The following is a 25,216-nucleotide window of genomic DNA, read 5'->3' as shown; positions in this document are numbered from 1 at the left end:
ATAAAATAACAGGAATGTTGGATGTTTTTGTCCCAAAGGAAAAGTCATTACGGACAATCAAGCAAGCACGCAAAACACGGCTTTCTCAAACATGTATGCACACACAAATCCATGTATGAATACATGAACACACACATTATCATCCCTTCTGTGGAATAGTGAGGTGAAAGTGAGGGTGTTTCATGTTAGCCTCTCTCAGGTATGACATGAAGCTGCCCTGCTTGTCAATCCTAAACTCTCTTTTCTGAGTTAATACCAGATCAAAATTGGGCAAAGAGCAGAACATAAGGCACCATGATATGGAGGCCAGCGAAAAGACACTGCATAGGTCAGTCACACACTCTCATGCACTGGGTGATCTTCTGATTGGATGAATTCTTCAGGGAATGCCCAGGGTAACACATACTTTGGGATAATGCAACCATGCAAGTCAAAGACACTTTCATCCAATCCAGAAGCTTTATGGGGGTCTATGGTGGGATGTTATAATGGAGACAGATGATCCATTGGGCTAACATACTTCTCCTTCTGAGAGGGTCTCCTTTGGCCAGCGTCAGCACTCAACTGTGCTCTGTTCCCAGAATCCAAAGGGAAACCAAAGATGAAACAAATTGAGAGAGACAGCAGAAGGAGTAAGACAGGAAGAGACAGAGCAACAAACAAACCAAAGTGCCATATTTAAAGCCTAAAGTGTGAAAGTAATAATGAAAGATTTTAAGGAGTGTGGAATTTTGAGCACCTGGATTGCATGGGAAAATACAAAATCAAACTACATCAGAAAATACACTATACACCATAATCTTTGGGATTTTCAAACTCAAAAAAGGTCTACATTAGTGAAATGAAAGAAATATACAGAAATACCCCTTACATACCCACATCCTAAAGCCTTCTTTATTCCTCATTTGATATTTTCAGAAAATGTTCTAAAAATAAGTTTAACTAAAAATGAAACTGCTGTGATGAATAAATGTAGAATGGCCACTTCTGCTTTTGTGATTACAGTGCAAAAGGTCACAAAGCTTCTGTGGCCACATCACCATCAAGCCTCATCTTTGCTTCGCAATGGATGGAGACAAAATGGAAACCTTGAAATGAGAAAGAATTTCATACTCAGTCTTGCAAAGATCTGAAACCTTTAAGACCCTATGATGTCAACAAATAGAGCTCCATGAAGTACCAGTACTTCCGCAGCACTGTTTGGCCAACGTGGAAGCTTCAGCGAGAACCGTTGGCTGAGAAATTCCTACAGAATTAATATTTTGGCCCATTATTAACTTTCACTTTGACCAAACCAACACCTGAATTTCAGAGTTGGATTCATTAATTGCAAAAAAAGCATCTCTCTATAGAGAGGATGCAGAATATTACAGTTGCAGTTGTAGTATGTGCGTCATCCTCACCTGAGCTCTGCCATTTTGGCTTCAGGAAGGGGGTTTGGGAGGGGCTACGTCCTCATCTGGTATGTCAGAGGCAGCCTCTGCGGGAGGAGCTGCCGGAGCCGTCTTCTTCGAGACCTCCTTCTCCCGATCTATCAAGGGCATCTCCGATGACACGCTGCTACACAGATTAAAGCTGTCTGAGTGAATGAACTACTGTGAGTGTCTGTATGAGTATGTTTGTATTCTGGAGAGTACGCTTTGTACTGACCTCTCTGCTGTGGTTGCAGGTGGTGCTGGTTTGTTAGGGGTGGTGGGTGACGGCTGCTCCTGTTTCTCTATGGTCAGCTTCACCAATTCCTGTTCATAGAAAGACAACAAAGTCAGCTTCAGTGGCTCCTCCAATGACAACACCACAGGAGAATGTAGAAAACACTATCCACAACGTTTCCTTTATCAGCAAAGGGCCTACCTTTACTCCATCCAGCACTGCTTTGATGACATTGGTGACAGATGCCACATTTTCCTTGTCCTCCAAGTCGATGCCATCCAGCATTACCTGGTCTGCCCAACGGATAAGGTTGGCCAGACTCTGATACACACGGTTATGGCAGGAAGACAGCGCCGAACTGTTGAAAGGGTATGAGAATAGAGTTGGAGTGAGGGTAAGAGTAGAATAAAGCATTGGGGGGAAAAAGGCAAAAAGAATTCAGGAAGGAGAAAAAGAAAAGTGCCATATGGAAGAGATGCGGAAAGGAGAATGAGTCAAGGAAACGCAACAGAGGGGTGTGAAAAAAGCACAGGGACAAGCACATGTTAGACTGGAAGTGACAAAAATCACGTAGAAACAAGAACACTTCCATCTATCTATTAAACTACATATTTAGGGGGCTTTTGTTGAGGAAGTGCAGGTATGCCTGACTACAAGCTTGGAGGTTGAAATAAGCTAGCTAGTGCTGACAGAAGAATGTGTAACCACATGGCGAAGCAGGGTGTTGTTTCTGCCTGTAGTGAATGGTACGTTCAGACCTAACACTAAGGTGTGGCACAGGCCTGTTCCAACATGCTGCAGCTGATTCACAGTGCTGGAGTATACATCCACTTTGTCTACACAGCTTAGCCCTACAGTGAGTAGGAGACGACTGTAGCTATGGGGGTTAGCAGAAAGATTTGAAGGACAGTGGAGCAGTCGGAAGGGTGGAGAGGTTTGACCAAGAAAGACTATGCAAGCTAAGGGCTGTAGATTACAGTGAACTAAGTAGGAATAGTGCAAAGTCTGCAGCTATGAGTGACCAGTCAGTATGTCTAGAATTTGCAGATAGATACACTAACCTTTTGGCAAATAAGCACTTTAATCAACTAACACTGTGTGCCAAGACAGTGGGTAGGAGTTACACCAACTGTTGACCTACTTATTTGACCAATATTGATTTAAATCACTGCTGACAATCTAACACTGTAGTAGACTGCATATTTAGCAGATGGCAAAACTAACACACAATAGTAACCTGATGTACAGTAATTTATTTGCCAAAAAACATAAACATGAAACTTCTATTGTGACCTATTGGGGTTTGACTCATTAGACTGAGGTCAAATCCCCAGAGATGGCTGCCTCTCAATGTTGTAGCAACAATCCATCAATAGCTTTTAAACACAGGGCTGTGAGATACAAAATCTGTCACCTCTGACCTCCATACCTTCATCTGTACTAACAGATGGGGAAAGGCACAAAGACAATGGCAGAGAAGTTCTAACATGTCTTGACAGTCCAACAAAACAGCTGGGCTTACTTTCACAGAAAGGGTTTACTTTACCTAGAGAGGAAGTAAAATTCACTCATTGTATCAGTTAATAGATCTGAAAGGTGACATTCATTTTTCTTCCTCCAAGGTAACATTTCTGATGACATGCCACATCAAAAGTGAGTAACACATGAATGGAATTTTAAAGGCTTCAGGCATCAAGTCCAGGAAGCTTTGAGGTGAGGGATGTCATCTGTCACAACATATTATCAATCTTTACAAGCTGCTCAGCGAGTGGTAGCCTACATCATGCTAGTTCTAACATGTTCTGCATGCATAATAGCTATGTTAAAAGTTACATCAAGAGGCAAGAATGATAAGAATTAATCAACAAATGGTTTGTTGTGAATTAGTACATCTATAGCGGGAAAAGAACAGCAAGCAGAGGGCAAGAGTTTAGGTTACACTTTACTTGGATAGTACAGTACTACTAGTTACTAGTACTAGTAGTTGAGATTCAACAATTCAACTGTTTCACAAAAAAAACATCTCGGTTAGAGTATGTTTATGACTTATCACAAATACTATATTGATGATCTGTTAAACATCTACAGACAACAGCGAAACAGCTGAAATGTTACAAATACTCTATAACCTATCTGTAGGCGGAATATCCAAGTAAAGTGTTACCAGAGCTTAATGACTATTTTCTAATTCAATTTTGGAAAATAAAAGTTTGAAGGTTCTAGTCTGTGCAAAAGACACCACTGTGTCAAAAAAAGGATTATTTAAATATTTTATATGCATTAACATACATAAATATTCTCAATCTTGTGCTATAAATCAAGGGGCGAGTAGGAAAGAAAGTTTTCAAATATTTCTATCTAATGTTTTATTAAAAACATGTGACTCACCTGTGCTGTATCCGGGCCTCTACCTGAACCAGAGGCAGGATGGCTTCAAGCACTTTGCTGGCCGAGCCTGGAAGCATCTCCAGGACCTTCTTCTCCACGACCATTTTGTCCACAATTGTCTTAAAGTAGCGCAGGGCACTGACCACCTCCTTCTCATGCTCCTCGAGCCGACTAACCTTCTACAAGAAAAAAGCAAAAGAATTGTACTACAAAACTACTTATCATTTTCATGATGATGATGAACATGTTACAAGCTTTTTAAAAACACCATAAACTAAGTATGCAGTGAAGTACTTATCACTAAACAAATTTAGTATTTGGACCATCACAACAGTCTAGGCTCTCTACTGTGGTTCTACTATTCCCATGGTTTGCTCGCAGTTGGCTTGGAGCCATCTTGGTACTACAGCAAAAGGCTCTTTCAGCTTCTCCAGTCTTTCGCAGCAGGGCTGCTGGGGAATATACTCATTACACCAAAAGCCTTAAGAGGGAGCGGAGGAGTTCATTCAGGAAGTGGCCCAGTTCCATTCATGTCTTTATAGGTTTAGACACCTGCTGTAGTGTAGCCAGTCACCGCAGTGAGTGGGAAGCTGTGGGAACCAGCAGGGAAACTCACGCACACACACACAGACACAATGGAGTATGGGAGCACAAAACATAAGACAGGAAAACAATTGTTTAACAAATAGGCAAACAAACACACAGAAAAAAGGTGGGAAAGAGAAGAATTTCCCACAACACACATATTTTCTGGCACATGACGGCGCACACCTTATTAGCAGGTTTCTCAGTACTCTTGGCTGCTGGCTCGGGCTGCAGTTGCTTGCCCTTCTTGGATGGAGTCCTCTTGATCTTGGGAGAATGGAACTTGTCCATCAGTTTCATGGTGAAAGAGGACAGATGGGACCGTTGCGAGTCTATGGACAGAGGGAAAATAGAGAAAGTTGCGTGGTCAGTCGAGTGGGAGAGATTCTCAGGGGTTAAAAGACATTAGTTAAAAACAGACGGCACATGCACACTAAAGTGTTGATGTCACTATCACACAATGCCACTGCTCAAGTGAAGAGCTCAACACCAGCGAGATACAAGAACAAGACTGATATTTTTAAGGAAAGGAGAACATTAAAGATACATTTGTAAATATTTGTAACATCCGCATTTTATATGCAGTTTTTGTTCCCAAAGATAAATCTGCAGGACAGGCCCAGTCATAGAGCCTCGTCCATTATGTGCACAGATGTATGCACACACATGTGAGTGCTCACAAAGAGAGACAAGGACAGAGAAGAAGAGTGTGGTTATAATAAAATACTCTGGTTAGTGCTGAGATAAAAATTTCTTTATGGTACATAATTGAGAGAGGCTTCATAATAGCAGAGTAATTTTGCAGAATTCCACTTGTTCACTGTAGAGAGTGCTGATTGTATCTAAGGAGAGAGGAGTCACCCACTCCGTTAATCCCAGGAGAATTGACTGCTCACTCGCTGTCTCTCTTCACCTTTCTGACCCCTCCCTCTATCTCCACACCAAACTGAATCAGGAGATAATAACAGTGGTGGGAGTTGGCAGGAAGCGTGGGTTTTATCAGCGACAAAATTACACCTCTATCTGGTGTAATCTCCCCTCAGCTCAATGACAGTGGGATCTGGCATTCCACGACCATCAGCGTAAAAACACTGAATGCTGAATAGCAATCACCAGCAGGAACACACCACAAACTAGGCTTCCAGCCGGGCAGTGCTTTCATCTGCATAATCGATCCACATGCTGCACACATATCCACCCTTCTGTTCTTTCTCTCCATCCCTAATCCTCATCATCCCTTACGCCGAGCAAAAGCCAAAGTTTGCTGAGGCAGCCAAGGACGACTGTGTGTCTCATTAAAAATGTTGATGACAACGTTTCCAGTGGATTTTCCCCCCCGATACAAAGGCATGCGTGATCCCTAGGGCTCTTGTTTTACACAGCATTTTTAAAAAACGTTATCTCGATGTTGTGCAAAAATCAACACCGGCTGTTCTGCAATGGTGTGTGGCTGATTCAGTAAACTACTCAGTTACTGGAAATTTATCTCATAAATGTTGTCTCACCTTTAATCTGTGTTTCACCTAGTTCCTAAGATCCAAACAGGTCAGGTCAAGTCCTCTCTCTCTCTCTCTCTCTCTCTCTCTCTCTCTCTCTCTCTCTCCTCTCTCTCTCTCTCTCTCTCCCTCCACAAATACGTCAGCTTTGTTAAAATACAACTCTAATGTTAGAAGACATGTGCAAGACCGATATAGAATTTTTGTAAACTTCCTTAGTAGCCTAGTTGTGTCACTACAGAGGCAAAACCACAGTGTAACAGAGATGGCAGCCTCTTCATGGGGGTGTTATAAATTGCATGTGTGTTCTGCCTCTTCAATTCACACCATCAGTGGAGTAAAGAGACAAAACTTAGTCAGCCAGGCAGGATAGAGGGAGAGAGAAGAAAGACAAAGTGTTCAAGCTTGTCAGAGAGTCAGACTAGTGACTAGACACAGTGAAAGGCGACAATCCTGCTCATCTCAACAGCTGTCTGGATCAATACTATGTAGCTTAGCCACCGGGGATGCTGTGCTGCTACAGTGCACCTAAATAAGGTCTGAATAGCATAGCTAGGGCTGACAGTATGTGAGGAGTTTTTTTGTACCCTGAGGCTATACATACCTGTGCTAGCCAGTTTTGCTGCAAGCCAGGGTGCTATCCTGGCAAGGTTTCACCTTATGGCAGTGTGTAGAGCGGACCATATGCTTTTGATTGCACTGCAGCCTCCACATGAATTTAGTCTCACATAATCCTATCTGTTTGACCTTGTTCCCTCCATATTCCTGGCACAAGCGCAGGGACTGTGGCTAACATCACAATATGCTGGGCCCTCTCGCTCAATCCCAGCTCGAACAGGCCCAGAAGGACTATGTGTGAGTTTACAGCTGCAACCCAGAGTCCCAGCCCAGAGTTAAGAAGCAGTGACATCAGCACAATGAGTCACTGCCATGATCGATACAGCTGGTCCCTCAGACACCATCGCAGCCCCCGTGGCTCAGCTGTTTATCATGCACACGGGGCTGGTTCCCCGTCTCCTCTGCTCCCTATTCAGTTCTCTGCCCCCTCCCTCTCCCTCTCTCTTCAGTTCTGAGAGCAGAAAGCTACCCCCTACCCCCCTTCCTTCTAGAGTTCGCTGGAAGTCTGGCTCTGCATGGAAATGACATCATCAACAGAAAGAAATGAACAGGGAGAAAGACAGAAAGTCAGCGAGAGAGAATACAGTGAAGTGCTCTGTTATAGCCATGTACGCCTCTCGGCGCCCACCCTCCACTCCTCCACCAGAAACGAGCCAGCCATTCCTCCTGCTTTCCCCAGCTGCCTGCCTGCTGCTGTCCAGAGTTATGAGGTAGTGATGTCATTGGTTGTAATGTCTCTTACACTGAATCTGACTAGTCATGGATTCAGTGAAAGACTGAAAGAAACCTCACAGTAAAAACATTTTTTCAGTTGCCCAGGCCACAACACGCCTTTATGCTGGTGTGCCTCCTAAACTCTGTGTACTCTAGTATACCTGCGAAAGATTTTTGTACACAATTTCAAGTTTCTTTATATTTTCAATTATTTCTTTGTTATTCCTGCTAGTGGCTCCCAAATGTATTCCGTACTCCCTTTAAAATACAGTGCAATACAGCAGCAGAGCCAGTGTGGTTACACTTCCATCAAGGGTGAGGTTTGTCTCCTCTGTTGTAAACTGCACCAGTCCCACAGAGAACTGAACACACACACACACACACAATTCCCCTGAGCCTCGCTATGTTACACTGCAACCTCACTGTCACTTGCAGAGTACAGTGTGATGACTTTACAGTTCTGTAATTAAAGTTACTATGAATATCACAGTAATAAAACATTAAATGATAAACAGTTTGTGTTTGTTATTCTTTCTAATTTCACAAAAGTCTATCAAATCAGTGAAATTTTATTTCATGATGCTATGAAGGTTATATGAAATAGAAGAATAAATCAGGGAATCACTAAAATCAGATAAATAGTGAATGATTTAGGAATTAAACATCTTTTGGAGGCATTTAAATTGCTTAAACACTTTGCTGCTTTGAAAGGCCTTGGGGACATTTAAAACAAACACTCCAGCCTGAACGGCTCTTGAACAAAGCCTGGGAGAGTTCTCACACAACTCTGTGGTATAGTAGAGTCCCCAGGAGCCCTCTAGTAGCTGGATTGTCTCAAAGATTAATTACACAGTAAGTAAATACAAACTTAGATAAACACTAGGGTTGGAAATTTATGGGTGCTTCTGCAATATACCTTATAGATTGTTTTGTGTATATTTCACCATGCTCACAATTTCTCATTTGCCGAGTTAACTGTGGGCCCACATTTTATTCTGTTTTGCTGAAACGTTATATATCAGCCATTCAGGTACATCAAGTATCTTCCATGGAAATTCAACCAGTCTGGGGTTTTCCCTACCACAACACAGACCCACCAGCGCAAGTACTATCCTTCCAGGCTTCCATCATAATTCTAAATCATTAATGTATAACATCTCTAAAAAAAGAACTTACTTTCTAAACATGAACAAGGATTTCCCTGCCTAACTGTGTGGCCAAAGTAAATGAAAACAGCCAAAATCCTAACTGCAAAAGTTATGCCAAAAGCCATTATAAACATTTTTATGGTACAATTTGTGCTTAAGGCAAATATGATCATGTTTTCACAAAGGTGTAATGAATAAATAAAGCATTTGCATCCCTGGGGCTGTCAGACAGTGTGAACAGTCTGTTTTTTTTCTATTCATAGAACAGCAAGCATGAGAGGGTTGATTTCTCTGTTGATATAAATGGCGCAAAATTGGTTATAGTTTAATGGACAACACAGACCAGGAGGGACTGACACACATCTATATATCCAGTCAGCATCAAAACCTTGGATTTATCCACCACCTGGTTGGTCCAACTTTTACATGGGATTTGCTTTAAATGATTTGTTTCGGAACATACTTAAACAATGCAAAGGAACCACATATTTAGATTAATACAATATGTACTTTGCTTGCTGCCAGTTACTGGTAGTGATCCTTATTTCACCGGTGACATATGAGCTTGTCCAGATCTCACTGAAGAACTGACAGGCAGGCAGATTGATCTGGTTCTTGTTCAGTACAGGTGTGATCTATACAGGACAGCTGGTCGGTCCCTCACTGGCCCCCCACTCTAGGAATAGGATGAAAACTGTGTGGAGGGATACAGGGGAGGCTGTGCTTAAGGTTACACACACAGCTGTCACCTCCTGCTGAACTCCCACAGTGAGAACTGCTCAATGAAAGTGAGCAAGCCCTGCGTATATGGACTTGATGAGCCCGCTAAGACTGAAACAAGAGTCAGAAAGGTCACTGTGCCAGCTGTTGAAGAGGGAAGAAGGCAAGGGTAGAAACACTCATCTGAAAGTGTGTGTACAGAAGATAGTTAGTAAAATTAAATGTAAATAGTAAATAATAGTAAAATTATGTCTGAAAGAATCTTCTAAACAAAGCAGGACAGGACAGTTAACATTATCTGAAATGGTTTGTAGAATGATGAGAATGAATGGACCACCTAAACAAAATTTTGTAATGTGTGCTCTGACTGACTGGAAAATAAAAGCGTTTTCTGGAATTAAACTAAATGCTAACATCAGCATGCTAACATGCTCACAATGACAATGCTAACATGATAATGTAGGTATAATATTTGCCATGTTCACCATCTGAGTTTAGTGTGTTGGCATGCTAACATTTGTTAACTAGCACTAAACACAACAAGTATAGCTGAGGCTGAAGGGTATGTCAGGGGTCATTAATCTGCATCAATTTATATATCCACTTTGTACTTAATTTATCTTACCTGTATTATAGTGTATTATATTTTGATTTGCTTAGAACTTCTATTCCTTCTATTCTCAAGTGTGCATCGACGTGACAGTGAGCAGCTGTGATGAAAGAGTTTCCCCTCGGGGATCAATAAAGTATTTCTGATTCTGATTTATAACTGGTGTTATATATTATTTACTGTACTTTTAAAAACACAAAATACATTCATTCCTGACACAAGTAGAACTTGTGAAAATGAGAAACCCTACCTTGGGATACATGTAAATAGACAGTGCATTGTTTATAAGCAACTTTGCCTGCAATGAGGCCTTATTTGTCTATAAAAATGACAACATAGTGAGTGAATTACTGTTTGCTACACTGTAAAACAAAAACTGCAGAGTATCATATCTCCACAGGCAAGACCTGCTGTGGAGCAAGAGTGTGGAATGCAAGCCTGAGGCACGTGAGATGAACAGCAGGGAGAAAAATGGAGAGGAAAGAAGAGGAAAATTCAACAGGAAATAGTTAAGTGCTTAGTGAATTATTTATTCTCTCCATTGTAGTGGTTGGCTTCCTACTGGTTGTGTTAAATTTTCAATAGGAATCCTCATTATGTCCTCGGTTATCAACAAGCAGCACTACAGGATACAGCAGGATCTGTGTGTGTGTGTGTGTATGTGTGTGTGTGTGTGTGTGTGTGTGTGTGTGTGTGTGTGTGTGTGTGTGTGTGTGTACTGCAAGCAAAGCTACAGTCCAAGGATGGCAGGCAAGGGAGGAAGCTCTAGTATGAAACGTGGCCTTGGTTAATGGTTGATTTCAGGACTAATGGAGGAAAAAGTCCAGTGGTGGGTTTTACAGTTTTCCAGCTGTGCTGTTTGAGTATGCCGTTCAACGATGAGCCACAAGAAGACTGAGAGCATACAGTCCACTTACTGAGTAAGTAAATGAGATACAGTGGATGCTAAGTGTTCAGTCCACTTACCATCTATTGTATTTCACTTAACAAATCAGTAAATGAGACACACAAGATGGTTTCCATTTGGAAAATCAAATTATCAATGCAAACTGACACATCCAAATACTGGATTTCTTCAGCCACTCACTTCCCAATGACTTCTGAAGTCCTAAAATAAACATAATGGGCAAATAATCTTGACTTCATCTGAGCAATTACATCAGGGAGTACAATAAACTATAAGCCATTTCTAACAGAAAGAATGATGAGCCACTTGAGATGATATTTTAAAGCAGTACTTCACTAAAGTAATAGAAAATAGCTCTTAGCTCGTTTATATTATAACATACAATTCATTTTTTTAATTAGAAACCCAAATTTGTTTTTCAAACACTTAAGTTTTGTAGACTGGTTTTATTACATGGTCTGTTTTGCCAAAATTAACACTTTTAGCATTATTTAAATTACTGTATATAAGAAAAGGCTACATGCCTTTTTTATGTGAGAAAGACATTGTTGTTTTGCTTCTATAAAATCCACCCCAGCCAATATTTTATGCTATTAATAACATGCCTCTCAGTATGTCAATGAGTAAATTAGCCCCACCAACCATGGGTCTATGGCCAGGAGCAAATATCAATGAGGTGACGGAGGCGCTGTGCGTGCTGGGTTGCATGGGAACAGACGACATGGTCAACCATGGCTAACAGAGCGTGGCAACACAATACAGGCGATCTATAACGCAGATCCATATTACAAAACAACAAACCAGATCCATAACTGCTTAGTGAGATCGAGTTCGGTCATCCATGGTCAGCCTGTGTGCAATATGAAGATGAGAAAGTGAATGAAAGACAGTATGACAGTAAAGAAAAGTCTTTCTTTTTGAGTGTTAGTGCCATCTGCTTTCAAATCTAACCTCAGAGGTGGCACAGTAGACTAAGTGGCTGATGACTGAGAATACATCTATACAGGGAAACTCCTGCTCTGTGAAGGAGACATTATTACCCATATGAGTCATGAGATTGCACTCTGAGATAAAGAATATCAAAAGTACCCTCATGTACTTTCTCACCATTCTGGAAAGCTTAGAAAAGGGGAAGAATAAAATTCAACATGCAAATGTGAGCTTATTCCTGATTGAACAAACAATCTGATAAAAAAAGTATCCTCACTCAACACTGTGTGACACATCTAAGTGAACAGAAACTAGAATTATCCGTGGGGATGAAAATATGTTGCATTAAGCCATAATAAGCAACAAGCAGCATGTAGAGGCACATAACAAAAAAAATCCAGCCTAATCTCTTTGTGACACACCTTGCATTCTTGAGTCTGTATATTTGTAATGGTGTGTTCTTATTACTCAGGATAAATGGCTCAAGTCAGACAACACAACATCACATGCAAATATTTCCATCACATCTAGAGGGGAGTTTGAGCGGACAAAAGTCATTAATTTACACCAAAATAAACATTTTATTCACGCTACTATCTATGAAACCAACTACACTGCCCTGCAGTTCTGCTTTGTTGCATGCTTGCACCATTTTGTTTCTATAGTAGTTGGCAATCGCATTTGGCGCAACAGGTGGGTCACCAAGATCGAGGTCACTTGCTTCAGTTTAAAAGGCCCACTGACATGAAATGTGTATTTTCATGGCACTTTAAAAAAAAAAACACATACAGTGATCTGACGATGCACAATCTGTCATCTGAATTTGCAACATGTACAACAATAAAACAGTGGCTTAAAACAATGTTTTGCAACCATATTTTGTCACGTAGTTATACTGTACTAGCAACATGAAGAACAGTGAAGTGAAACAAACAATGTTTTACAGTCATAATATAGCTTCAAATAAACTACTAAGCTTAACTCAAGGCTACTGAGGTTAGAACAGACTATGCCCAGTTGCATAATTACGCAGCTTGCACATGAGATGTGGTGGATGATGTGTAGATATTGGGGGTAGTGGGTTAGTATGAAGCCTTGAAGTACTTGAAGTTGACTTTGAAAGTTAAGTTGTCTAAATGAAAGAAGTTTCACTGACATTTGACCTTTTGTAGCAGGAGGAATGATGTCTCCTCAAGTATAAATACTGGTGTGCTGCTATTCATCAAGTTCTTGAGCATAGTGCTTTTTGATCAAATACTGTCTATTATATACAGCATAGGCCTTATACTGTCTCATTAAATGCAATCTAAAAAGTTTACAATGAAACAAAACAAGTCTGAGAAAAATGTTATATATTCTGGTCTGTTTTATAGTAGGTTGTCTTATATTGCTAGTCATTTACCATCATTTTGTTAAGGACTACTATACAAGGGACGTTGGATAATTTCATAAAATTAAGTAAGGAATTTCACTGAGGCACTTTGTACTTATACATCAACTAAATCAGTTCTCAATAATATGAGGCAGTATTTACTGCTTTTGGTGTTTAATAATCCAGATAGGAGACCTTTAATTCCAGAAAACTCTTGCATATATTTAATTAATTAACCTCAACCTAATGGTGAGCTGTGTCAATATATAAATGTTATTTGCAAAGTAAGGGGGTGTGTTCCAGCACACAGTCAAATAAGGGACAGGTTAACTACTGATGCATGAGCAACAGAAATAAACAGTAAATCCTGGCAGGGACTTTCTGCAATACCACACAAGGGAAGCTGACTTTACGTGCTGTGGTTGTATTCAAAGCTCACAAAGAGAAGGTTTGCCTTTTCAGTAGGTAATTTGATAATATTACAGTATTCATCCAAAGTGAATCATTCCATGAACTGTTCTGGTCAAGCAGTTAATTGGTGAGAAATTTCTTGAGGAAAGTTAAAATTTTCTCTGGAATAAAAACCACCCTCTCAGATCGGTACATTCTCAATCCAGTAAAACATATGGTATGACTCTGACGCAGAGCTCTATATTGTGTCAAATGTACGCCAGTAGCCTGGAAGGTGGTGTTTTGGAAGAGGGTGGGACCATTAGGCCTGTGTATTGTGTGGTGGCATAAACATTTACAAGTCTCTAGTCTCAATGCCTCCTCTGTTTAACTATGAAGCCAACAAAACTCCTTCTTCCAAAGCTCTCTTAGACCAGAGTTAACTGCATCTTTTCTCCCGTCTGTATTTCTCTATGTCCCTCTGTGCCTTCCTACCCCTGCTGCTGCTCTAACTGGTGGTTCATTCTTACTGGTACCATTGCTGGTAGTTAGCCCACACATTTCCTCCTTTGTAGTTAGTGTGTGATGACGGTAGAGACCACACTGTTTGTCAACATTTGCACATCACTGTGCAGGTTTGGGAAAAAAAATGTTTGTCCAAATATACTGTTGAGACGGCTGGTGGCTATATTATATTATATATATATATATATATATATATATACATAACACCCACCCCAAACTTATTTTTATCATTATTATTATTATTACTCATTCATCATTCCTCTGCTTCACTTTTGACAACCACTCTTTCGCACCCTCCCTTTTATGTTAGTATGTCTGTGTGTAACTGCAACTAAATTAACAGCAATTTATTAGGGATCCTGCATGTGGAAGCTTTAGTATTGCAATGAGCACATGCATTATACGCTGCATTATACCATGCTGCATTGACTGATCTTTAAAGTTATTATAATCCTCACTCTCTGGCAGTAGCTGTAACTCTTTTTGTATGGTTTCAATATAGGTTGAGGTCTGATAGTGGGCACTGGAAGAGCTAATGGAGCTAGGTAATGGGAGCTCTTGGCACAGCAGTTCAGTGGGGTTGTATTGAATGCTATGGAGGGAGCCCTGAGGCCTAGAGGTCACTCAATTGTCCTATGTACAACAGACACACACACACACACACACACACACACACACACACACACACACACACACAATGCACATCCCCAGACAAACAAATGAGCACACAAAGAGCCCTTATAAACTATGGAACCTCAAGCAAAAGGTTGCAGTGGGGATGCCACAGGGCCTGGTTTTCAAAATCATCGACAACAAATACAACATAGTCTACAGCAGTCTACAGCACACACGCAGGAAACCCTTTAATTCCACAATTGTAAAATAAACTATAAAACTGCTCACACACACCACTTGGCACAGTGACAATGGGATTGCATAAACAACAAAGTGAAATAGGAAAGGTCCAGAGTCGAACTTGTATCACAATAGATATAAGCTATAAAGTCTATTAGCCTCCAGAAAGATGTGTATCACTGCAGAAAGGGAAGAAAAACTGGAATCACACTATGTCAAATAATGCTCACATCATCTTCATGTTCAAATGGGCAAATTTACTGTATTTTCTTTCTAAATTAGTTTACCTACAGAATTGGTATCCCTGTCATTGGGATGATAATAAAATGTGGGAAGACTAGAGCAGATCAGCACATCATATAAATCAAGCAATAGTTCAAAGCTTCATTCATAACATTGACATTCAAATTCTAAATCAACAATTGAATGCTGCGCAGCTTTTTTTGTTTTTTGTTTGCATGTCTATTCATTTTGTTTAAACCCAGTATTTCTGCACAGTTGCAGATAAAGATTAGGCTACACTAATATATTATACTATTTGTATAATTAGGGTCCAGTGGTGGCTGCGTAGGATTGTTTCCAACACGTGTGATACAAACATTCCCAATAACTCTAGAGCGTTGTAAAGTCCAAAAGTCAAAATTTATTGAAAAAAATTAGATCATTTCCAAAATTCACAACATGTTTTTATCTAACAAAATATGCTGCTTCAATTCAGATTTGTTGGCATTTAGCATTTAACATTTTCATTTGCTCTCCCGTACACACCTGTATTAACAGGGTGGTCTTGTAGCAATCTAACAACACTATAAACTTCATTTATATAACGACAAAAACAAAAAAATCTCTAACACTATCATAGTAAATTACTGAAGTCGTTCCAAAAAAAAGGATGATATTATGTACCTGCATACGCTAGGCGCTCCATCAAGATGTCATCACTTTCATACTAACGACGACTGTAGAAAGATGTCGAAGAAATCGGCAGTTTGGAAGCATTTTAAGATTGCTGATGATGAGTTACGCAAAGTGAAATTGGTGTACCATCATACTACTATGAATTTGGCAAATCATTTGATTTGTCAGTGTCAGTTCTCTGAATTTTCTCTGCTTGGATAATGTTAGCTTAAATAACGTTAGCTCAGTTGGTTAACTAGCTAAAATAGCTATGATGAATAAATAACACAGCCAAAGATTTTGAGGAAAGAGTAGTATGAGAGCGAAAGATATTAAACTTTTTAGGGTGATGATGTGATAAAATATATGATGACAGACTTTCAAAGATTCGTTCAAAAACCTCAATAGAAGCTTTGAATGTAAAAAAACAAAACAAAACCCCCCCAAAACATTCGGTACAGCACTAGCACACACACGTACACACCATCCTGGGTACCCCTCCTGTTCCTTCCCCCCTGACGCCGAGGCCACTGGCACAATTTCCTGTCCCTTGTCGCCCTCATTGAGAGCCGCTCCCTCTTTTCTGGACAAACTTCACAGTCCAAAGAAGCCTGGACTCAGAACCTCTGCTTCTACAGCTCCCCTGTATAACAACTTACCTCACCTAAACAGGCATGGCCTAATAGCACAGTGCACACACACCCAGACAGAAACTCACACAAGACAAAGAACTGCTCAAAGCAGTCTGATCCTTCAAGTGACCTTCTGGCTACAGTGGTTTACTGCATTTTCTAGCATTCCATTTAAAGCTCACTTACTGAACCGAGTGTTTCAGCAGAGTGAGAGCAGATCGGCTGGCAGGCAGCAGGTTCACCTTGGGTGAAACCAATAGACTACAGAACCACAAAGTGCTATAAATACCCAGCTTGTCAGTATCTGTAACATCAAGCAGCACCAGAACAGAGACGCTGCGACAGCTAAAAACCCTCTGATCTACTGAGATGAATTCAGAGTTCTCAGTGAGCGGCAGCTGTTTGGCAAGAGAGCATGAGGCACACAGGCACTATAAAGCACTTGAGATAGGAGACTGATCCTACACACTGTCTTCTCAGGCTGTGAAGCGATTGGTTCTCTTGTGGCTGTTTGTCTGAGACAGATAAAGAGAGACAGAGAAGCATAAGCAGCAGCGTTCTTGTGAGTAAAGGGCCTCGAGCAGCGAGGAATGGTACCACTCTCCCCGCGTTCGAGTGCTGTACAAAGCTGATCTTGTCTGTACAGCGGGCTACTTGTCATCCTCTTGACACTTTGTGCACAAACACTGCATTGGACAAAACTGACTGACAGATGCCAAATAATACATCTCATCTTGCACTTCAATTGCACTGTGGCAAACCAAGCTCTTTGCATGTGGATTGTTTCACAGCTTCTTAAAAATAGGCTTGGATGACAGATGTGTCCGCCACAAAGAACAAGACTTGCCCTCGCACAGCCACTTATAATTAGGCAGTGGTTGTTTAAACTATGTCAGCGACGAATAATCCAACATGCACTAAAATAACTTTACTGTAAAAAAAAAAAAAAGGAGAAAGAAAGAAATGATCATGAACACAAAGATAACAATGAACATGTTTCACTCTCTGTGCTGTTGTAGAAAGTACATGAATATAACTCAAGTGCTTCCATTTCCCCATTTTGGGATTTAAAATGTGTGTTGTAAATTTCTTTCATTAAAAACGTGTGTGTTACTGTATAAACAGCTCTATATTCATGGTAATCTATCACTTCTGAGCTGAGTCTATTGTGGTGTCATATATTTTTGAAAAAAGGTCACAAACAGCTTTGAGATCGTAAGTTTCTTTTGTAGTTTCACATTTTTCCACATGAATTAGCGTGTTGGGGCAGGACAAAGTTTGGAAGAACTTGATTTAAGAGTCAAAAGAAGGCGGGACAAAGACCGCAAGAGCTCTATTGTTGTTGATAGTAAGTCTAAATCTCTTAAGCTTTAATGTATAAAAAAATAGATGTAGTCTTTTTTTTGTTTTTTACAGTTTTATTAAAATCATCAAATCCAATCAATGGCAGCAGATTTATTTTCGATGTTATAACAATGATATCTAAAAAAGGCGACACATTACATTATGCAGCAGTCTTACTGTGAAAAAATGAATGAAATAAGTTGCGTCTACATAATTGCATATAATCTTCCAGCGATTTATTGATCGGCTGACATTTTGTCCTCCGGCCATCCTCTGAATGCAGACACTGTAGCAGACATGCTGAACAAAAGAGATGGACCCAAAAAAAATTGCTTTTTATCATAACTGCACAAAGTGTGCGGTAAAAGACTCACACACTCAACACAAGGTTGTGCATTTACATTTATACCAAAGCGATCCAAAATAATTATAAGGTGGGCCCTTTAAAACACATCAGGTACTATAAAATCATCCATTCAGTGTATTCAAGTTGCCTCACTTCTACAGTATGTTTTAATGAAGAAAAACTCATTGTGCATGATGTGATTGAAAACAGTGATACGTCTTTCACTGCTACAGGTGAAATCATTAAAAGGTCTATAAAGAAAAAGTCCTTTAGAAAAGCATTGTCTATAGAAAAACATTGTGAAGATGAGGTAACTGCAACGTCCTACCCACATCTTTTGCTCCAGCTCCAGCTGTAAGTGAATAACATAAGATGCTGTTGGAGATCATTCTCAGATTATGGAAACAAGCTGGGGTTCCTACAGTGAAGCAGTGGCTTGCGGAAATGACCAATACACTACATCTGGAAAAAATCTGATATGCTTTGAAAGATAAACAGGACAACTTTGCTGAAACTTGGTATCCCTTACTCACTTAATTGGAAAGAGATCATACACACTCTTAACAGTTTTTATTAGTCCTGGCACATTCACAAATTGCCTAATTTTTAGTTGGTAGCCCTAACGGGGGTTTGAGGGGCGGGGCGGGTTTTCCTTTATTACAGTTGTTTGGTCTTGCTTATTTTTGGGCATTTTTCCTTTTATCCATTTGTTTCAGTTTGTCTGTATAAAATACGTTGTGATGCTTGTTATAATGGCTATGTGTATGTAAACTGGATGTCCCATTGTGTTGCCTCACAACTGTAATAATAAAAATATATAATGAAACAAAGCAACAACAACCAAAAAAAAAACAACAGCCTGAGCATGTGCTTGCTCGGCCTGACTTTACTCACATTTGTTACTTTCAGTTCAAGATTTAAGAGCAAAGTTCTTTCATTCATTAATTTCAACTGGAATAGAAGATATATGAGGAGCACAAAGTCAAAATGTGTGCTGGATTAAGGCCTTGAGAGGATATGTTTTCTGTGTTCCAAAATTCACTGATTGCAGGAGCGAACTTAATTCACTCTGCAATTTCCTTGGAAGGTCATAAATCCACAGTGTTGCATGTTTTATTGCTATTTTAAAAACATATTCTCTCATTCAGATTGTATGAGGAGGAACATCCAAGAGGAAGTGGGTCAGTGAAGGCAGACACACTCAACATCAAGTCCACACTCTGCCCACAGGGCTACAGGCTTGGTCATAGTCACTGACGGAATAAACATTGTGTGTGTCTGCATGAAAGTATGTCATATATTGTTTGGGTATGATAAAAAATTATCAAACCAACGATTCAGAATAATTTACGTACCCAGACAAGCACACACACATACATACACAAGCCCACATCTGCCTTGACAACAACGGTGACTTGTTTGCAAGCAATGTCAACGTCTCTCTCCATTCCTGATTTAGACTGGTATCGGAAACTGGCAGCAACTGTGGGACATCCCCTTCATTGTATGCCAGCTCCCTGACCCAGCCATGCCACCCTGGGGTCTGAATGATCTGACACACTCAATACGAGCATACAAACAAGCACGACTTGACATATAACCCTTTTTCAGGATCTCCACATTTTCCCTCAGCCATTGAAATTGTTACTCTCAGTCACACCAAGGCCACTCACTATTTCTGACTCTCTCCCTGCTGCTCACTTTACTTTGGCTGCTTAGAAAATTGCATGCAGGCAGATATTTCCTTTCTTCATTCTTAGTGGTGGCCATTACTGTATCTGTAATGTATGCATGGTAGTCAGCAAGTGCATTAAATAACCATGTAATACACTGGGTTTCTTCATTCAAATTGACATGCTATCACAGGTTGATGTGATTCACAGGAATAATGGAAATACTCTGTCTTCCTTTGGACAAAATACATTACCAAAGCTGGCTCTGGTTTAAAATGGAAATATATTATGTATCCATAACTTGTAGTTTTGCAAGAAATGTTAAAAAACAAATCTTAGCAAGCAGAAACACAAACTCAATTGAAATCACTGCAAAACAAGAACTGAAAGAAAATGGCATAGGACACATTAGGAGTTTCAGTAGTGATTTTCAGCCCTCCTAGTTTTAGTTCTAGCATCTAGTCAAGAATTACTTTACACCTATACCACCAGGTGCTTTCAATTGATCCAGTTAACTTATTGCAGGATAAAAATAAACAAACACCATGAGCATGTCTAGGTCTTAGTCCCTTAGATGAACTTTATACTGTATCAGAATGAATGCTGTGGAGACTTGGGGTTTGGTAAAGTGATTCTTCAATCTGGAAAAAACTTAAGAGATACGGCAGAAGGTGTAATTAGTTAACACAACTGCATTCTTGTGCAGCTATAAATCTGCACTGAGTATCAGCTGCTTCTGCTTATAAGAGACTGGAAAATGGAATTGTCCTCTTGATGATCCTTACTGTGGATCTTCACTACAGTCAAGCCAACTGTGGTGTAAGACTATTTACAGTAGTTCAAAACAATCGGTAGCAACTCAGCTGTTGCTGAACTGAGACCTCCTCATCTGTACCACCATGCAGTCTGTCTGTTTGAAACACATCACTCACTCTACCCGTCCCCAATGAGGGCCATCACAGCTATGGAGACTGGACAGGCCAGGGTAGACATACAAGATACACACACCCACCCAAACACTGACTCTTACTGCCTGCTGGGCTGAAGTGTACAGATTTATTAGGCCGAGCGCACCACGGACTGTTTTCAAAACAAGGTATTATGGCACTCTGCACTGTGTAATTACACAATGATGGACTCAACTACCTTAATTATGGAGCCGCTATGTGCTACCGGCTCACCAGGGTGGATCTGTTCACACAGCTTAACAAGAGAAGCACAAACTCACTATAAACATTAATAAATCAAACAGTGTTAACCCCAACACGTGGGTCAACAAACAGGCTAAGCTACCATAGAGAAGCAGGCAGGTTGGATTTAAGATGCCAAGTCTACAGCCCCATAGTTAACCAATACCAATTTGTTGTATTGTGTAACTGGATTAAGACCACAGCATCTAGTCACGCTGGCAGATCCTCACCTGATCAGCCAAGATTAAAGAAGCAATGGCTTTGGTCTACTAACTTTGGAGGTGATAAGGCAGAGAGGCAGTCTGTGATGGACGGCTATGGCCCAGCAGGGCAGCCTCCTTAGGCTGGGTCCACCCAAGACTTCAGCAGAGCAAATGAGCACCTTCTATAAAGCCACACGACACAAAAAGCACAGAGAGGAATGTCCCCTGCATTTCATTCTGCCAGTGCGCCTATTTTACATTAAAGCTCCAAAACTGGCGACAGCATGCAACAGCAGCCTTAAACAAAGAAGTACACATCCCAAAAAAAAAAAACAATACAACTATGCATTTATTTAACAAAAAATCTGTTGAATAAATGCATAGTATCCATGAAACTTTATCCAGCTACTCCAGTATCTGTGCAAGTCAAACAGAACCTTGTGCTTGAGAATATTTTTTAGCACCGAATAGAGTCTGCATTCCAGCCTGTTCATTTACATTTCAATGCATGCCTGTTCTTCTGACTTGTTTAGGCTGTCTGCCGTTTGAATTGTGGAGAAAACAGATTATTAAAATGTTATATCCAGTTTCTTCATTGTTATTATCATTTAAATACCCAAAATAAAATGCAAAAGATTTAACTATTTTGGGGAAACTCACTGTCAACAGTCCCATTTCTCCAGTGCTTGGACTCTGTATACACCATAGCAATAGACTAATGTCAGCATTAATGAGAAAACAGCAAGTGTAGAATTGATCTTCTTACAGTCCACCATGCATGCATCAGGAGAAGAACTGTATATATTTGTGTGTCTTTACCTGTGTCCTCATCTAGATCCCCCTGTAGAGAGGAATCTGTGTCCTCTGAGGAGGCCTGGCTCCTCCAGTTTATATTGCCCATCCAAGAGGCCTGAGTCCACACAGCTACTGGTCCAGGAGTGATAATGATGGTTATACTTTTTGTACACTGATGACTTGTTGGTCAGGCTGTCATTTTTACAGCTATCACTCAATGGCACTGCTGAGAGTTAGTCACAAAATAACCGGTCGGCATGATCATTCTCTCTTGAGTCAGCTGCGACACACAGCACTTCAGAGGAAAGATCCACAAATAGCACTGAGAGAAGGCCAGAGGAATGGAAAAGCAATGTGCTTTTCCTGAGTCGATTGTTTATTAAATAATTCTTCTTGTAATGTCTTGTAAATAGGACTAGAATCACATAATCCTGGACGTCTGAGTGAAGCGGTCTAAGCTGTCATCAGCGGTCCTGGAGAAGGTCCAACCCACAGTTATCTGAAAAGGGGACCTACTGAACAGACACAAGGAACTGAGCAAGGCTACCTGTGGGAATAATTGACCTGCTCTCTGGCATGTACACCAACACACAGAAGAGAAATCAAGTGAAGCATCATCTTATAAGACGAACCCCTCTGAGAAAGAAGTCTCAAGAGCAGAGATGGAAGTAGAGAGGATGAATACGAACTGTAAATGGACGTTGTATTGAATTACATGTGAGCTCTCTGAAAACAATCTTAACTGCCGTTTAGCTCCTTGGAAGATGTTGAAGGCAGAATGGCCTTGAAAATATTCATGTTACAAAGACCTGATTGCTTTCAAAGACATAGCCTTCCATTGCTCATCGATAGCCTTGGTCCAGTCACTACACAACATGTAATCCATCCATTTCTCTCCCGGATTCTCTCTGTGTGCAGAGACTCGATTCCCATTAAGGCTCAACCTTTTCTCCACCCGCTTTCTTTCTCTCCTTAAGCTCTATTCCCTCCCTCTTTCTGCTTTCCCATACACAGCACACACACAAAAAAAACAACTAATTACAACACAGCTAAACCTATATGGGAACAGCAAGCCTCTCATTCTGTGGGAGAGGGAGGGTGAAATGCTTTCTGCCATCAAACCTCAAAATTGCAGCATGTCAAACCAAGACCCATAGCTTGCTCTGTGCAACAGTGGGATCACTCATCAGCAATGTGCATAAACCTAATCATCCGGGGAACCCTTTTGTAATCACGACTGCTTTAGCTCTTGCTCAGAGTTTTAGTGACTAAGGCATGTGGGGATTGCTATTTATGAACATCAGACAAGAAGATATTTCAGTTTGAAGAGATGCAGTAACCACTTAGCAAACACAAAGCCATCAAAACGACTTACACTTCAGTGTTAACTCTAGGAATGCTTGAGAGTGAACTCTTTGCATTAGAGCTAACCCCTGTCAAAGGCAAATACACAGATACACACTCCCACACTATGCAGGGGGGGAGAGGAGCCTAAAATAAGGAACTGATGGATCAGTTCCGCTGTGGCTGGCTACTACCATTGACTGTCCAGTAGGAGAGAAGTCTACAGGCTAATTATAAAACACTGTGCTACTCCCACAATGTTGTTACCAACAGTGACATGCCAAAACTGTTGTGTCACAGTCCCAGTCTCTGTGGGGAAAATAAAGACATACAAATTTCGCAACGGCAAAAATACAAATATAGCCTCAATTAAGGCTTGTTTCTTTTAGTCATGAAGTTGTGTGTTTATACATGTGTTTCTTGCTGTAAAGTTTGTCAGACGAAGATACAAAAACAACACTCAAAGGCTTATTTATTTGATGGAAATGTAACTGTTAACACCAGTACAAACATCCTAATAAGTGGCAAACATGTTCACAAGATCCATGCATAAGCCATAAGCATAATGCCACTACTAGGGTCACAGTACAGTTCTTTTTCAACACAGCATGGACAAAGGCACAAGATATTTGAGCTTTCAAGCTTCTACTTATCTTCAGAATAAAACAAATTTCATAGTCTGTAAAATGAACACAGTGCACATATTCTGGCAACAAGGAGCAACTTTAAATGATATAAGTCGTAGTCAAGCCATTCAATTTTAGAATTATTCATGTGAATGAAGACTTCATACACAGGATGACACCAGATGTGCATCTCTACCATATTTTTCTACAGGAATGTTTTCCTGAAAAGTGGATGCAGGGTTTATTCTGCAACATGAAGCTGAAGGTGTTCGCATTACTTAAATTCTGTGTCACTTTTCCCAAAAATCTGACCATGTCAACAATGATAAATCCTGTTTCAGGGGTGTTGCATTAAATGTATCAGTGCCAACTATAACTGCAACAGTGGAGTCATTCCAATGAGTCTAATTAGGTCATTAAAAGCATTACAATAGACAAATACACATACTAAACATTCAATGAGCAATTAATCACTAATTTCAGAAAGCATTCACAAAGAGAGTATCACAGTACAGCACGTCAGAATGCCTCAACTAAGTCCCTACACCAAAATATGGAATAGAAAGTATTTCTTATTTCATGAACAATATAAGCCCATCCAAACCATTTTATATCACTCATCATTAGCTAGTTTTGTACCAGGGAGAAAATTATAATTTACCCAATTCTGGATCAAAGTCAGTTACACAGAGAAAGAGACCTGTGGATGAATGGACATAATAAACTGGATTGTTATTTAAAAACACAATATGTACATGTGTAAAGGCAGATTTAAAACCTCCTCAGGTTTGAGTACCTTTATTCTTTTCATTTTACAATCCAATTACCCTGACAGCCCCCTTTTCTGAGTCAATTTAAACAAGTCCAACACCAAGTGTGAACTTAAAAAACATAATACCTACACTCCCACATTTTCAGTCTTCTCTGAGGTAAGCACTGAGATGAGTTCTCTGCTGCAACTGGCTTTTGGGCAACAACACCGTCACAGCCAATGAATCTGTTTATGGATTACAGTTTGGGCTGCCTGAGTGATGAAGTCATGTGGGTGCGTATACAGAGAATGGGGTTCAGTGTTGAAACTGACACAAGAACCACCCATGTGATTCCCTAGGAGGTGACATCCTAAGCTCAACACAACTGGGTGCAGAGACAACCCTATCAGGTAACCGTGTACTGTTTACCCCCAAGAGAGGACAAGTCAGTGACAGCAGGGCACTGTCTCCATGGTGATTAGGGAGTATGTTGATGCAGCTAGTGA

General features: G+C 40.4%; 1 protein-coding gene across 1 annotated transcript in view; it reads right to left on the bottom strand.

The window, feature by feature from the left end:
• Positions 1–22,135, bottom strand: part of rapgef1b (Rap guanine nucleotide exchange factor (GEF) 1b) — a 39,191-nt gene extending 17,056 nt beyond the window's left edge. The window contains 8 exon segments of the mRNA XM_044174470.1: positions 521–571; positions 1,404–1,430; positions 1,432–1,560; positions 1,651–1,739; positions 1,852–2,008; positions 4,039–4,217; positions 4,810–4,955; positions 22,013–22,135. Coding sequence (XP_044030405.1) covers positions 521–571; positions 1,404–1,430; positions 1,432–1,560; positions 1,651–1,739; positions 1,852–2,008; positions 4,039–4,217; positions 4,810–4,955; positions 22,013–22,094 — 860 coding nt within the window. The 5' untranslated portion in view covers positions 22,095–22,135.
• Positions 22,136–25,216: the final 3,081 nt, after the last annotated feature.

This window comes from Siniperca chuatsi, linkage group LG18 (assembly GCF_020085105.1).
Source record: "Siniperca chuatsi isolate FFG_IHB_CAS linkage group LG18, ASM2008510v1, whole genome shotgun sequence".
NCBI classification, from domain to species: domain Eukaryota; kingdom Metazoa; phylum Chordata; class Actinopteri; order Centrarchiformes; family Sinipercidae; genus Siniperca; species Siniperca chuatsi.
The sequence above is the reverse complement of the archived record's forward strand: the minus strand, read 5'-3'. Positions and strand labels throughout refer to the sequence as shown.